Below are 16,777 nucleotides of genomic sequence, written 5' to 3'. Positions count from 1 at the left end.
ATTGAATTTATGTGACTTAACCGCTTTTGCTTCCAAAATGGTTCTATTAGGCTTGCCAAATGACTTTAAAGATAACATATGTTTGGGACTTTTACGTTGCCCCTATGGCTGTTACACTGTGCCTGTGGGATGAACAGGTCTCAATATTTGCTTCCATTTTTTTTTTTACTTTGTCAGCTAACAGCCATACATTTTTAGCTGATCATTAAAAAGGGGAAATGTTAACAAGTATATACCTTTTGATTGCCCATATCTCTTGCAATGTGCATACTTTGAAATATCATATTTGTGGGACTTCTACGTTGCCCCGATGGCAATTAAACAGTGCCTGTGGGATGAACAGGCCCCAACATTTACTTCCATTTTATTCACTTTGTCAGCTAATAGACATACATCATTAGCTGATCATTTAAGAATGGAAAATGTTAACGTGTATTATATGTCAAACGTATTGTTCTTTTGTACCTGCTTTGTGGAACATTTAAACCATAATATTTTTGGCAACTTGCAATTTAGATCCTTATATTTGTTATGTAAGGTATATAATGTGGTATTTGGAGACTTTCTGTTCCCGTTCTGTTCTGTTTGTGACGCATGTATGTTGAGAATTTAACTTTCATCCATTGAGGTTCATGTACCGCAGAATGTTAATTCGTGGTGGCTGATCTGTTGCAATGTTTTTTTAGGAGGAAAGGCCTGCTGGGCAAGGCCCTCGCCCTGGTCCTGGTCCTGCTGGTGCTACTCCGGCACCAAACGTCGCTCGCCCGTAGTTCATCTGCTGAGCCCTCAAAATCTTTTGACCATGTGAAGTCTGTCCTGTCGTTAGCCATGGATATTCATAGTAGCGGGTCGTTTTGGTGCTATTACTTCTTTGCACTTTGCTGAAATATCAGTTGAATGCCAGTAGGTTTCAAAATACTAATGAGTTTCAATCTAGGATGATTTTACTTTAGATTTCATCTTTCACCGTGCGCATGTTCCTTATCTGGTTGAGGTTTTCTCCTGCTGTCAACAATCGCTCGATTCCTTCCGTCCGTGTCTTTTCATCTTTTGCGGCTTTTTTTTTCACTCTTTGTGCTTGTGCAGATTTTTTTTTTTTTTTTTGAGAGTGCTTGTGCGGTTCAAAGCATGAGAGTGGAGACAACGAACCCTAGCTAAGCCTTAATGCCGACCAGCTATCAGACACGTAAGCCTGGAGAGTATTCAAAGTGCGTGTTACGCAAACCCTGGCCCAGTAAAGGCCCATAGTCAAATTCTGTTTTCACGGGGCCCAGCGAAATCAGAGATGAACAGCCTAGTATTGGCCCATACGTCTCTCCGCCTGCTTCTGGTGCGGACCCGTGTGATTTTTTATATATATATTTTTAATATTTGTAAGAATACATGTCCGTTTAGAAAAATTGTAGAAGTAGTCTACTGTTTCCTATCTATCGGATGAGAACAAGTTTTCGTCTGATGAACGGGTAACATTTTATAGGTCCTACATGTCAAGTAATAAAAAATCGATGAATATATGGAGCTCACAAAGTCTTGTCCGTTTAGTAGGCTAGATCTCGATCTCGCCCATTGAATAAGATCTTACGCCAATAGGTCTAAAAAACATATCGCCTACTGAAATCCTTTAGAATCAATTTTTCATGTTTCCTTTGAATGCTCTTATGTACACCGCTTTTGGGAATGTATTCTAGATTTCACTGGGAAGAAACCTCCAATTTTGCATCCATCCACATGGGCAAAGGACTTGCTGGTTGGCAATCAGTTTTCAACAGAAGATGCAGCTTTCTTTGCTTGTTGCTGCTGGTCGTTGTGGTCTGGGAGAAACAGTTGCAAGCATGACAAAGTTTCTTGAAGTCCAATTGCAGCAGCTAAACACGTCACACATATGGTGGATGATGTCCTCCAGTTGCATCAGAAACCGACTATAAAAATACAACACTCTGTGCATTGGCAGGCACCTGAGGAAGGTACCATGAAAGTAAATACTGATGCTGCTTTTTGCGTACAGTCTCATACAGGTGGTACGGGAGCTGTGGTACGTAATGCAGCCGGCTGCTTGATTATGGCACAAGCGCGCTGGTATGATAACTTGAGCGATGCTTTCATGGCAGAGGCTTTAGCGGCACGAGATGGCCTTACAACAGCACAAAGTTTGGTAGTTCAACGAGTAATCCTGGAAACTGATAGTATCACTTTGGTTAATATGCTGCAGAACAATGATGGTGCTCGTTCTTCCATTTCCAGTACTTGGCAAGACATTCAGGAGCTAGCTAGGAGATTTACTTCTATTTCCTTTTCTTATGTCGACCGGATGGCCAATGGTGCGGCTCACTTCTTATACTTGGTTAAGTTGCGTACCAAATTTCCTAGCAGATGAAATCAGCAAGGATTGTGACTCTATCAATGGTTAATATAGCGTTCGTGTTTGCGCTAAAAAAAGAACTCTCCCCCTCTTCGTACGTTGTACGGACTACTAACCAAACTTGGCTGCAGTCAGAAGGCAATAACCCATTTCCAGTAAAGACTGACACCGGCCGATTCTGCGCGACAAAGTAGATGTGTCAGCCCGATACGTTCCATGCCGGCCGTCCCTTTCACCCTTCATGGTCGATCCTGTAACACCGTCACGGAGAGAGACCAAACAAGTCCCTGACAGAGACCGTGAATCAAGCAACACAACGCCTACCTACCCTCGTGCTGCACTGTGGCCGTGCCCGTCTCTCAACAATCCAACTGCCGGCACACAGTCGTCGGCAGTGTTAGATTTAATCATGAATGTGGCCCGTTGGCATGCTAGTCGTTGGCGTGGAGTCAGCAGGGAGAGCGCGTCGTCAGGAGTTCAATCAGGAAGTGGCCACGGCGAGAGCGCCGGGCATGCGTGAGTGCGTGGTCAAAAATAACATGCGGTGTGCATAAGTTTGTTTCCGTTTTTAGTGGATCGTGAGATTCCATGATCCGGTTCTGCTGCTAGTATAAGTAGCATTCAGTTGTATTTCGTATTGTATGACATCAATTATTATTCAACAGAAGAAAGTAGCTCTGTCCACCCAGAAAAACTTGATTGTTCTGTTCTTGTCGATTCCTGCTATTGTTGTGTCCTCTTTGCTGCAGAAGCTTGCGATCCTGTGGCTGTGTGCCAACAGGCAGCAGTCCCGGCTTGTTGCGTTGCGCCGCCTTGCACTGTCGCGCGGCGAAGACTTCCGCGGACGCCCCACCGCGGCACCGAGTCCTCGCTCCGCTAACCACTTGGAAAGAGCAGCCGTGCGGGCGGGGCGCTCGTTGCGCAAGCGCGGCTGGCAAACGCGGCGCGCGTCCCGTGAAGTCCCGGGCCGTCGGTTGGGATGGGCCGATCAGGGAGTGGACCACGCCGTTCGACGCACGGCCGGAGGAGGACGGCAACGCTTGGAGCGCAGGAGCTGATGCGGCGATGCCAGTGTTGCCACACGGCCGGTCGCTGCTCGGGTCCCCACCCCCTCGTGTGCCGATCCTAATCATTGCGATTTTGCAATCATTTGCGCAATCTTTGCTTAGTCTGGGCTTTGTTTCTCTCTCCACCGCTTTGTTTGTTTCTTTTCCATAGTCCAAGCAAGGAATCGACGTAGCTAGCTTTCTCATTGTTTTCTTCTTCATCTCCCATTTTGTCCGTAAATATGTCGTCTGGTCCGTCGGCTTCTTACCATATGCTGTAAGGCTTCATTTTTCTTTCACAACCAACAATCTTCATCTTCCTTCCCATTTGCTTTGCTCCTGTCATTTCCTCCAGCTCCTTGTCCGTTATGAATGAATACTTCATGTCAGCACTGACGCGCTACAAAAAAGACATTCAGAAAGCAAACCGAATCCCCCATGAAAATACAGGCATAACTCGCAGTCCCTTTCGCGAGGATCGATCGTGTATTCGTGTGCATACATACACCAGGAGCAGATTCGCTGCAGCCACAGCGGCACAAATGCCACCATTTGACGAAGGATGCACGATCGACGTATCACCTACCAGCTGCAAGTTACCACACCATGCCATACTTATCCATGCAAGTACCCAATGCATGATAGCCTTTCAGTTTGACCGTCTACATTGCAGGGGTTGCTTCGTCAGACGACGCGACGCGTTCTGCCTTTCCGTCGGTTATTGTTTGGCCCGAAGCGGCAAGGCTCGGAGACAGGTCGCTGTGCGCGCCGTCACCGTTGAGTGACCGCGATTCTTTCACCTGTGACCGCTCCATGGAAGCTTCGGCCACCAGTGGCCTGCACAGTGGCTAAACTGCACTCTCTGCTCGAAACATATCTGCGAGATCAGATCACAGGACGCTGGCTGGCTTCGATCTCCCTGTTCATCGCTGCGTGGACGTACATGTGTGTGGACTCGGTAATCCGGCCAAACGCACGGGACAAAGCTTGAGCTGTGTGTTCATGAACGGACATGATGGGGTGATTTGGCGGGAGCAACGAGGGAGATACCCGTGCAATCTTGCACATAAAACAAGTGCTGTCATAGGGTACTAGCTCAGTGTTTTTTTTAAAACTAGTTTATCTAATGGGCACTGCTTTTTCTGAAGACCAATCAGGAGAACCTACTGTATTTATGTTTCTCACCTGAATTCAGATTGGCATCTGAATTCAGTGCATGCCCTGCTTATTATGGGAATTGGGAAGCATGTACTCCGATCATGTGTTGCTGGCTTTGCTGCTCTTACGCTGGCAGTGGACAACAGCAGCTGTGCTTCCAAAATTGGCACCCTCCTTGCGCCATTCAAGGGGCATCATCTGATGTTTTTTTTAAACGAACCAGCAGAAGAGCTTCCTATTATATTGATAAGAGGAAAGTTCAACAGGCAACAAGAAAGCAAAGCTAAGAGTGTGGCCCTGGAAAGACAAAAAGAAAAACACAAGAAAACAGGGAACAAGACTACTCTCATGGAATAAGGCGGTCTAAAAACCATGCTCTAGCAAAAACCCAAAGGGTTGCCTTGTCTCTGATTCTTTGGGAGACCGCCCTGTCGGGTGCTCCAGGCGACTAAAAGTCCTAGCATTGCACTCATTCCATATTTCCCAGCACACTAGAATGATAAACGATTTGAGCCCTCTTTTTGAGGAGTTAAGTCTGGTGGCCATAGATGTCCACCACTGGTGTACCGTTGAAGTCATTGCACATCAGTGTGACTGTAATGCAAGCTGCCCAAGCCATTGCGATAGGTCATGCTAGATGCGTTTGGTGAATATGTATTCAACAAATAGGTGATGGTCAATCTCAGCCGCACGTCTGCATAACATACCTTTGGTTGGAGGGCCATCCTCTACCTGCCAGCCTATCTGAGGTCCATAGTTTATTCTGGTTGGCTATCCAAGCGAAAAGCTTGCATTTAAGGGGGCACGCTCTCCAAAACAACCACTAAAAGTTTGTTTGTTTGTTTGGGCAGAGCTTGTGAAATGCGCCTTGTAGGTTGAACCCAACGTGTACTCGCCGTGATGGGTGAATTTCCAGGAGATGCCATCCTATATATGACCATTTAGTTCAATCTGTTGAACTGTCAACCAAAGTTGCACAAATTTTATCTTAGCCCATCCTGAACGGTGAGGTCAAAGATGCGCTATAAGGGATCAATAGCTAGTGCAAAGAGAAGCGTTGAGAGTGGGTCCCCCTGTCATAGCGCTCAACCATGCTTAATTGGAGGGTTAGGCTCACCGTTGACAAAAATTCTTGACGAAGATGAGGTGAGGAGGATTGAGACCAACTCGCGCCAACATGGTGGAAAGTCCAAGTGTTGTAGTATGGATAGTAGATATTCCCATCTCATTGAATCGAAAGCTTTAGTTATGTCTAGTTCGATTACCAGGGAAAGCATTATATTTCTTTGGAGCCACGTCTTGTTGTGCCCCGAACAACCATGTAATTGTCTTGGATGTTGCATCATGTGATGAAAATGCCTTTTCATGGCGAGATCAGAGAGTTCATTTGTGTTGCAAGGCATAGAGCTAGGATTTTCAAGAGAACGTTGCTAGCAAGTGGATTAGGGAAATTGTTCTGAAATCTGCAATGCTCTCAGCACCCTCTTTTTTTTGTAGAAGAATGATGTTGGTCGAGTTTAGAAGACCAAAATTGGAGGCACATAGGTCATAAAAGGCTCGAACAGCTGAAACGATGTCCAGTTTGATGATGGTCTAGCATTTTTTGAAGAATAGCCCAGTGAAACCATTGGGACCCAGGGTTTTATCAGCAGGCATGCAATCGATGGCATGCTGGACTTCCTCTTTAGAGAAAGGATTCTTTGGTGCCTTTAGGTCATTGATAGGCAAGTTCATGAGGCCCTGGTTGAGATCAATTGATCGGCTAGGTGGCGGGGACATGAAAGCCGCGAAGTGCTTCTAAATGAGGGCCACTTTGCTCATCATGTGTAGTTGCCCATCCATGGCTAGCTTGGAGTTTTTGTCTCCTTGCACTGACCTTTAGGTGGAAAAACCTTGTGTTTCTATCTCCCTCTTTGAGGTAAGAAATGCATGAGACCTACTTTTTTGTGCCCTTTCAATGACCACGATGCCCACTATTCGCTTTTTGAGCTTCGCATGAAGGCATCTATCTTGACTCGTGAGATTTCTAGCTTCTTGGGCTGTGTCAAGCCATGAGATGACATCAAGGGCCATGAACAGTTGTAGCTTTGTGTTAGACATTAGCTTTTGACTCCATACCTTGAGCTCTTGGGCTGTGGTACACAACTTTTGGTTTATAATGTGGAAAGGATCATGATGACTTGTCTGCTTGTTCCATGCCAATTTAACAATGTCAATAAACCCTGGTATTCACGTCCAGAAGTTTTCAAACTTGAAAGATTTTGGTCTCTTAGGGCCGCTCTGATTCAATAGTAGAAGTGGACAATGGTCTGAGTGGGAGATGTACAAGGCATGCAAAGTATGACATTGAAATGCAGAAAACCATTAGGTGTTGTCGAAGGCTCTGTCTAGTCTAACAAGGGTCGGGTTGCATCTCTTATTGCTCCAACTAGTTTTTCTATTTTGAACGTGGATCTCCTTGAGTTCACAATCATTCAAGGTTATGCAAAAATGGCCCATTTGGCTACAGTTGATGTTTTTACTTCTTTTTTTTTAACTACGGCTTGTAGGATTTGACTAAAATCCCTAATAATAAGCCATTTCTGACCCGCTAGAGGCTTAATGCTATGAGTCTCATAAAGGAAAGCCATTTTCCTAGAGTCACATGTCAGCCTGTAGACTGAGGTGAGGACGACAATGGTTGAGCATTCTTTAACAGTCACGTACACGAAAATGTGGTAGCGTCCTATTGTAATGTTTTGAACATCGACTATATTGTCATTCCATAGCAATAGGATCACACCTCTTGGTCTTTAGACTCTGATGGATGGTCTATGTGCGAAATTGGAGAGTCTGTTAGGGGCGCGGGCAAACATAGTGTTCGGTTGAAGATCGCAAAACTTTGTATCTTGGAGACAAGCTATGTGACAAGTAGCCACACAATCGTCTCATACACCGTATTGCACCGTGCCACAGAGTTCAGGTCACAGACAATCCATGACAAAATGTTTAGATTTAAGCCAATCATGGAAGATTGAGAAAACATGCAACTACAACCATTTTAACCACATGCATTGCACCATGGCTCGATGACGAGAGAGGCAAAGGGGTCTATAGCAACTACGTTAGCCGGTAGCAAAGGTGCCTCAGTGATGCACAACTTGTCAGCCAGCGTGCATGCTTTGAGAATGTAGTCTCCCGCCTTTTCCATCCACCTTGTTTGGGTTACCTGCAAATCATTCATACATGAATGGATTATTGCAAATGAAGCATGAACTGAGGAGTGAACCTTGTCGGAGACTAGGTCGTGTAGCTCTGCTCGCAGAGCTTGAGCCTGGATGGAGAACAACAGTTGGAGGTCAGCTTCTTTTTTGCTTCGTAGTTGTTCCAGGGACGACAACAGTGAGCCATTTTCTAGCACAAATGTGTTGGTCAGCGGTGCCACCTCTTGTGATGTGGCCTCCATGAAGTGTCCTGGGTCATCTTGATGTCTTAAACTTTATTATATCAGTCCCTGAACCAGTTACTAGTAAATACAAGTCTTACAATAGGTGGTAACACAGTCATACAATAAAAGAGAGTGGTGAAATAAATTCACCAAGCTAATAGTATATAAAGGATTATGTTAAAGCTCACGAACAATCAAGTCCACACCACTAGAGGGCACAGCATGGGGCATGCCATTTCACAGGTAACTTGGGTGTGAACGTGACCACGACTTAAGCGTCAGCCTCACCGTCAGTGTCGGTGAAGTCCGGATCCTCCTTTGAAATCATAAGCAAGGATGAGTATGAACATACTCATCAAGTCCAAATCCTTGCCCTACATCAAGGGGTATGAATACATGCATACGGTATTGACAAGGGTAAGGCTATAAACATAGTTTTGTGGAAATGCCAAGTTTGCATATGCAAGGGTTTATTTTCATAAGACATGTTGTGTGAAAAATATACATAATTATTAATGAAGGAGGGTTTGGCTATGGTGGAAGGTCACCAGGGTCCAAGTTTTAATGTTGTTGGACACTACATCCATAGCAACCCACGTCATACTGCCAGATCTATTTCCAAAAGCAGGCACACCCTGGCCACTTACACTCCAAGGAAACACACACAACTCATGCTAGTTGTGGTGACCAAACCATAGTTCGTCCATAATCGTGAACACATCTATTCGAATAGTTTTATCTCTGTAGAGTAGTACACTTTACCTACAAGCTAAGTTTAGCAACACCATCATCGTGGTAGTGCGACTCAACAAAACCATTATCCACCATAGCATCATCCCACTTGTCGCCTACGAAAACTAACAAGGGGTTCCTGACTTGCAACTAGGCCTCCAACTGGGTCGACAAGCCTGCACCTGCTCCATGGTTTCACATTGCACTCCTACCTCCGGACGACTAGTATACTAGCTAGTGAGGTTTAGACTAAGCCCTGCTACATACAAGATTGAGTGACTGTACTGTGAAGAGTAGGTAAGATGTCACACCAACTCGGTCCTTAACCGAACCAAAGTCAAATATCTCCCCAATAAGCCTGCCACACAGGCATCACTTAGCTCCCAAGGTATTTTGGGCCAGAACCCTAATTTGCCTCAACTCTAACATGTTTTATTTTATTATTAGCCATCTGGTAACTCTTCCCATCCCAATAACCCACACATCACCAAAGCGCCACATTTTACACAGTTCGCAAAAACTAATTATGGTAAAGCATGAAATAACAGTGAAATACACACCCTAAGCATACTAGTAATAATGGATTCACCTTAGCGTAATTAATATTGACGAGATGGTAATTCTAGGGTTATCAAGGTTATATTTGGAATGATAGCAATCAGGCCGGCTAATCTACAATAAGACATAACTAGATAAATAATACTCATGCAATTATTTGGTAGAAAAACGACTGCTATGAGTTGTGATAATAAAACTGGGTACAATATGATCAACGAGGGAAAATGGATTGAGACTTGCATCCGCTGAAGTCCTCGAGGGAGTCCTACTCGAAGTCTTCCTCTCTCGGCTCCTCGTCCTCTTCCTCGAACGCTCCGGTCTCTAAAGCATGGCATACAACAAATAAAATAAATACACATAACCACTCAATTTATCTCTAAAATATTACAAAACTGAGGAGAACAGATAAGGATTGAATTTAGATGAATATTAGCAAAAGAATTATCGAAATCAGAGCTAAAAAGGAGGAGAATCAGGCTTTCAAAAATTAAATCTAGGAAAAAAGAAAAAGTTTACTATTCAGAGTTGGGAGCGATGGTGGCCGACAGGGAAAACACGGAGAGATGATCTAGGCAAGGTTTTTAGGCATCGAGAGTGAGCGTGGGGTGCGAGGGAGGGATCTCCCCATTCGGCTTGGTCAGTGAGTCACCATCGGCAGCCAGTGATGGGGGCGGAGGTCGACAGCCATGTGGGCTCGGTGGCGGCTCTTGAGAGAGGGGAGGGGTTAGGAAGAGGGGCGGGGGAGGTGAAGGGTGGTCGGGTGAAGCTCGCCGCTTGGTCCATTTGGCCGGTGGTGGTCTCTGGTAATGGATCGATGGCGGTTGTCATCGGAGGGAAAAAACATTAAGGGAGGGAGAGAGACAGGGAGGAAGAAGAGCACCTTTGCCTCGGTTTGGCTACTATGGAGTGAGGCGGGAGTTTGGCCAGGGCCTTTTATAGGTAGTGGGGGGTGGTAGCCAAGGCAATGGTTGGCAATCACGGTGGATGTCTAGCCATGGCGTGCGGCTTTGGCCATGCGGCGAGGCCGATGTCAACTTGCACCAGTGGTTGAGGTGTAGGTGAGGTGACATCGCGCGCGTATGCAATCACAGAAAGAGTGAGAGAGAGGCGGAAGGGGAGGCAAGGCCGTGGTCGGTGGTGACCTACTGTTGTCCATACATGGCTCGGTTCGCGTGGGCACTGTGCGCTCGTTGTCGGCTCTTGTGTGTGGTGACCTTGCAGAGAGGGGACGGGAGACAGGGTGGCAGAGGCGGCACGATGATTTGCTGTGGTGGTCGTGGTTGTTAGGAACTCGAGTGCACGGAGGCAGGGGAAGGAGAAGAAGGGGGGGGGAGGGGGTGGCGTCGGGCTGGGCTGGTTGGGCCAAAGGGAGGGAAGGGGGACTGGCTTGACCCAGGGAGAAGGAAAGAGGTGGGTCAAGCTTTGGCCCGGAATGGTCCAAGGGAGGGAAAAGTGAATTCAAATTTTGAGTTTGTCTTTTGACTTGTTTTCTTTGAATTTTTAGAAGTGTTACACTCCAGTGCCACCATCTTCTTTGTCATGTCCTAGCCCTCAGTGGTGCCTAGAATCCCGCCGCAGCATTTGCCCAAATCATGGCATTCGTCACTAGTGATCCTTCAGCGTGAAGAGTGGGAGTGGGCACGCCAAGCTCCCACGCATGTATACCCCTAACCCTAGTGTGGACCGTGGTTGTCATGCCCACTATTGTGCTCATCGTTGTTTGAATCATGCTACTTCCTGTGATGATGCAACCTATAGGGGTGGTCGTCGTGGCATGACCTGAGGCCATGAGTATGGCGTGTTTTCCCATCATGTTCATCGTGGTTGCCATCCCTACATCTAGGGCTAGGCACCGTGTTGTGATCTTCACGGGGATGCAGAATGAGCTGTGGAGTCTGATCTGGGCTGGGTTTGGCTCGTCATCCACCTTCCCCAAGAACTAGGTGAAGGGGACAGAAGTCGGGGCAAATGGTGCAGAACTGGAGGAGGCAAATTGAAGAAGGATGTTGTTGGTCGTGAAGTCCTCAAGCCGATCATGATGGATGATGACATGATATTTTGTTTCATACTGTCACCTCCACGATGGATCCCCCGAAACATGCACGAATGAAAAAGAGCTGCATGTGGCCTGATTGATGAAATTAAGCCACATGGTCTTTGGGATCTTACTTGGGTTAGGAGTCCACACCTAGAGTTTGTTGGAACTTGTGTTAGTAGGATGTAGCATATCCATGATGATGTGCTATAGAGCGTAGGAATGCCCGATGATGCGTTCCACGATCCTTGACGACCAAGCATGGATCGGGACACCTTCCAATCATAGGCGAACGTAAAATAAGAGGGCCACACTGAGGACCTAACCGAGGCTCTGCCACAGTATCAATCGGAGGTCAATGCCATTGCGCTTGATTCACCTTTGCTTGATCGCTGCCTCTTAGTCTTTCTTGTTCTCAAACTTGATGAGGAATTGTTCTGGAGCATGCTTGGAGACGACAACCTCGCCCCAGTAGAGACAAAACTCATCGATTGTGGTGTCCTAGATTTGTCACGTGTTGCCACTGTGGGGAAGGCTGATGGCCCAGGGCACCAGAGTTGTGCCTTCCCATTTCTTAGTTGACACTCACAGTCGAAGGACATGGGGACAAGCAAACATCCTCATCTAGTCTTGTGCTTGGGTGGCCCATAGTCACCATTCGTGTGGAGGAGGGAAGCGGATGGGTTGAGGTGGTCGAGCGGGGCGAGGCCGGTTAGTGAGCTACCGTGCATAGGTGATGCCAACCTTGCACGGATGGATGGTCATGCTGGTGTAGAGGAAGCATGTCTGCGGGTAGACACCCAGAGTCATGTCGAGGAGTGGTAGTTATGTAGCGATGAGGCCCAAAGAGACCGACAATGCCATAGAGTTTGCAGTCACACTATCGATGAGCCGAACGGTGACAACATAGCCACCGGGCCGATTCGTGACATGCCATGGCATGATGGTTCGAGGCCAGATAGTTGGTGTGATGTCCTCGTATGAGGGTTCTGAATCAAGAGCTTGCAAGGGGAGCGAAGTGGTCTGGGCAGCACTCCAAGTGAGCAAGGCGCCCATTTGAAGTGGGAGTACTACTTGTTGAATGTATGTCATTTCTCCACCAGATCTTGTTGGATCCCCGCCGCATTAGAGGGCCAGACACGCGACGGTGCCCCGCCTGAAGCAGCAGATGAGCGGGCATGGTGACATGATGGGCGTCTAGGGCATAGAGGCGTCGGGTTAAGGGTAAACCAAAATCCGTCGTGATAACTAGACCTTAAAGGCGAGTGCAAGTGGAGTATTGAAGGCATGGGGGTGATGCTTTGATGGTTAGGGGCCGAGATTAAAGGTGTTAGGTGGACCTTTGATGACCTCGGCGTAGGTGTGAGGCAAGTTGGTGGCCATGGGCAGCATCTTTGAGATCACAATCTCATTCAGCAGGCCGAATCTAGGTAGAGGGGGTGGGGGAGGGGTTTTTACTGAGTAAAGCCCCAGATCTAGGGAGAGCTTAGTGCTAGGAGGAGGTGGGCTTTGGGAGATCTGGTTGTTTGGGGAGTGAGGGTGCTTGAGAATGGTGGGGAGGGCACTCGGGTGGTGTGAAGGTGGCAGAGGCGGCGACAACGGCTAGGGGAGGGCGGGGGTGGGGGAAGCATCCTTACCTCCGTACATATAAATTGTTAAATGTCCATCATCATCCCAAGTTTTTGACGACACAGAAGAAGAAATTATCCCTCCTACATCGTTGCGACACATGCCCCTTGTCCTAGGCTACAAATGGGCACTTCATAACGTCACCTGAAGTTACAAGCAGTGAATTCAAGTATCGATCTGATCGTTTTTAAGAGATTTTCAAGTGAATAAACATCGTTCGTTTTCTGAATATTAGCATACACATGGTTCTCATTTGCTAGGCAGTGGAATATGCACTGCACTACTGTGCATGTTACTTCCTATCAGGGTCAGTCCTGAGATTTTAGTGGCACGGGACGAACTAAAAATGGGACCCATTGAATTAAAACATAAAAAATAATTAATATATAAATAATTCGGTGCATTAAAAAAAATTATTTCACGATGCGGTCATGGCGTCCAGCATATGAGATCGCCACCCTCCACGTGGCGAAGCACGAGTGCATGACCTAGAGGAGAAGCTCACCGTCGTGGGCTACCAAAACCGCTTCAACTCGTGAACTCTGTGTCTCCGCTTCCTATCCTCAGAGTCCTGCTGTGAGGAGTCGATGACCTCGTGTCCCAAGCTTCCATATCTTTAGGGTTTGTATGGATTTAGAGATTGGTACTTCCAAATTTTTTGAATCTCACATTGATTTGAAAGCATCCGACCAGCAAAGGTTTGCATCAGCTATTTAACCCCAGTAAGCAAAGCTGCTTCCTATATGAGGCCCTGGACGGCCACCCCGTTTGCCCCCTCCAGGCTAGCCCTGCTTCCTGTATGAGTTGAAACACATATGAAGTACGATCGCTGAATTCTATTGCTAGGCCTTTTTGGCAGATGCTGTAGTCCAGTCCTACTCCTAGCTACTTACTTGTAGCCACAGTTTGTGTCCTGTAAGGACCAAGAAGATCCTAGTGATCGCCAAGCATCTCAAGATCCAATCGTCATAACTAGGCCTTGAGCTGTAGTGCTGGACAATATCTGTTGATATGTGTAATAGGAATGGTTGGAACTAATGGACACGGGAAGCACGAATTTAACGGCGTACCGACAAATCCCAGATGACAAACAGTAGTTTGGAACCGAAAACTCATCTTCTATTTTTTTCTCGTCTCCCATGTCAAATTCGGCTCCGATAACATTTGTTAGGATTTATGATATAAAAGATACATGATGTACCGTGAAAAAAACCCTTCAATACGAAGGTAAAAAACTACAAAAGATAAATATGTATTACAATGACTTAAGATAAAAATATAGAAGGTGACCTCTATTTATTAGCGCTAAGTGTTGGATTATAACTTTATATCCAATTTTAAAACATAATATCCTAACAAATGGGTTACGAGTCCACCATGCTTTCGCTGCGCGTCGGTTGCATCAGAGACTAGGAGGATAGATCCGACTGGTCTTCCGCGTCAGCAGCTCTAATTTTGAAGCATATATCCTAACAGGAACTAGTAGCGCTTCTGTGCCCTGCTTAATGAAATTTGTGCATTCCACCTTCTCGAAAAAAAATAACGATTCTATGCTGCAGCGAAAATACAGGTCATATGGATTGAGTGTCAAATGTACAAGAGCACATAAGTGAGTAAAACTAGAAGCTGTATCTCCAATGATCACCCAAGATTCAAGGTACATCGGGCTGGACTGTGTTGTGGCGGATACGTTTGTTTTCACTGCGCCTGCCCTGCATACAGCATAAGGTCGGAAGGTTGTTATTTTCTACGGCTACGATCCAGAGCTATGAAGCAAGACATTGATATCTTCTGTTCCAGCATGCCCGAACATTTACCACAGATCTACAGGATGACACTGGCAGTATTTTTTATTCCATGAAATCAGTACCATCTCCTAGATATCATAGGATACAGCCACAACACCCTAGAACATAAGTGCTCAATGGATTGGAGAGCATTGCCTTTGCACTCAAATCAACTTACTCTAAATCTGAAGTGTTAGTTCTCATTAGACACCATGATTCGGCTGATTCACCTGGATTTAATTTGAGACAGCAGAGATCGTGCAGAATAGTAAGTGTAATAACTGATGATGTAGTACAGCCTACAAGTGTCCTGTCTACTGACAACTGTTCACACGAGTAACGCTCATGAAAGCAGCTCATGCACCAGGCGATCAAGCACCTCAGGGGCAAGAATCAACGAGCACGAGCACGAACACGGGAAGAACCAAACCTTTAGCAGATCGAGCAAGGTTTTTCTTCTTCTTCTTTGTTTTTGTTATGGAGATTTCTTATTGCTGCCATTGACAGCAAGTCAAGAACTACGCTAGTTAATCTGCGGCTGGCAATGGATGTTACTGAGTGATGATGGTGACCTCATGGCGTTGATCACGGCCTGACGCTGGCAAGGCTCGTCCAAATCTGCTCGAACACCTCGACGATGAGGTCGTGGTGCTCGGCGGCGTTGAGGGCGAGGTAGCACGCGAGGAGGTCCTCCAGGTCGGCGGCGTCGCGGATGCCTTTCTCGGAGATCATCTCCTCCATGGACTCGCGGAAATCCCTCCTCGGGTCGGCCGACGCTTTCACAACCGCAAAGCTCTCAGAGAGCGGCGGAGGCGGTGCTGGCGTCGTCTTCCGTGGTGACGCCGCCGCTGGGGTCGTCGGCTTGCCCTTCCTGCACCTGGACACCAGCCGCGGGCTGTTGGCGCGCGTCTTGAGGCGGCGCCCCGTGGACACGGCCGAGCGCTTTGGGTTGCCCTTGCTGCCCTGTTCAGAGGCAAAGTTGGCTCTCAGCGTCGCGTCGGCGACGTCGACGTGCCTCTCCTTCTGCGCGTACCGGACGACCTTGTTCCTCGCCGGCCTGGTCACGATCGGCCGAAGCACCCTCTCAGCCGTGTCCTCTGCCCGGAGGTCTATGACGATGTCCGTGTCCGTGTCCGACGCGATCACCATGCCCCTGAGGCTGTCCTCCGATGACGCGGTCACCGCCGGCATCCGGACCTGCCCGACGTCCTCGACGCCATCACGCCCGACGTACATGTCACGCCGGCGCTGGGGAGCGTCCGGCGCCTCGGCCACGGGCGCCAGCTCTCGCCCCATCCCCACCCTGACGGGCCCAACCCTGTGCTGCCTCCTGGAGGAGCAACTCGGCGGAGACTGCGGCAGGGGGAACAGCTGACGGTCCTCCTCCGTGGCAGTCCTCGGCTGCGGCGGCGGCGACGGCGGGAGCTCCCGGTCCTGGGTGGTGTAGTAATACGACGCCCTGTGCGGGAGCGCCACAGACCCACGACACGGGGAGGCAGTCTTCGTGGCGGGCCTTGTCCCCCGCGGCGATGACGATGACGACGAATGCTGTATTGCGCTCGCAACACCGGAGCCGCCGACGCCGCCAGGGCGGCCCTGCGCGCGGCGCATGTCGCGGAGCTTGTAGAACCAGGAGTTGGGCATCATGTCGGAGAGCCGGAATCTGCGCCGGCCCATGGCCCCGCCGCTGGCAAGAGATCTTTGCGTTGTACGAGGAGGAGAGCCGGAGAGGTGAAGCAGGGGAGGTGGTGGTCGGGGACCAGAGCGAGGGCCAAGGCGGCTTGAGGGCGGAGAGAGGTAAGTATTAAGTAGCGCAGCGCGCGGGGTGGGAAGCGTGGGACGTGAGGTGCTCTTTTTTGGTCCTACTCCTCTCTATGAACAGTGCGTCCCACCCGCTCAGGGTCCAGTTGGTTCACTACACCTGGCACCCTGCACTTTTGCAAAGGGAAATGCTTTACTTACCACCATTTAAGTGCACCTCGAGTATAATCATACATTTATGAGTTTTCATCTAAGTGAATTCAGATATTAGATCTTTAGTTATAT

General features: G+C 47.9%; 1 protein-coding gene and 2 non-coding genes across 3 annotated transcripts; 2 read left to right on the top strand and 1 right to left on the bottom strand.

The window, feature by feature from the left end:
- Window positions 1-118: 118 nt before the first annotated feature.
- Window positions 119-222, top strand: LOC133929940 (small nucleolar RNA snoR99). Its single transcript, XR_009911671.1, has one exon. It is a non-coding gene; the product is annotated as a small nucleolar RNA snoR99 (small nucleolar RNA).
- Window positions 223-324: 102 nt separating this feature from the next.
- On the top strand, window positions 325-426 carry LOC133929982 (small nucleolar RNA snoR99). Its single transcript, XR_009911702.1, has one exon. It is a non-coding gene; the product is annotated as a small nucleolar RNA snoR99 (small nucleolar RNA).
- A 14,512-nt stretch (window positions 427-14,938) lies between these two features.
- LOC133929839 (transcription repressor OFP1-like) lies at window positions 14,939-16,508 on the bottom strand. The gene has a single exon (XM_062376598.1). It carries the CDS (start codon window positions 16,406-16,408, stop codon window positions 15,317-15,319), a length of 1,092 nt encoding a protein of 363 aa, XP_062232582.1. The 5' UTR covers window positions 16,409-16,508; the 3' UTR covers window positions 14,939-15,316.
- Window positions 16,509-16,777: the final 269 nt, after the last annotated feature.

Source organism: Phragmites australis, chromosome 9 (assembly GCF_958298935.1).
Source record: "Phragmites australis chromosome 9, lpPhrAust1.1, whole genome shotgun sequence".
Classification (NCBI taxonomy): domain Eukaryota; kingdom Viridiplantae; phylum Streptophyta; class Magnoliopsida; order Poales; family Poaceae; genus Phragmites; species Phragmites australis.
This window is presented reverse-complemented; position numbering and strand designations above follow the sequence as displayed.

What these genes read in the sequence shown, in the direction of transcription:
- LOC133929839 (XM_062376598.1), bottom strand. Translation starts at nt 16,408, where the DNA reads ATGGGCCGGCGCAGATTCCGGCTCTCCGACATGATGCCCAACTCCTGG.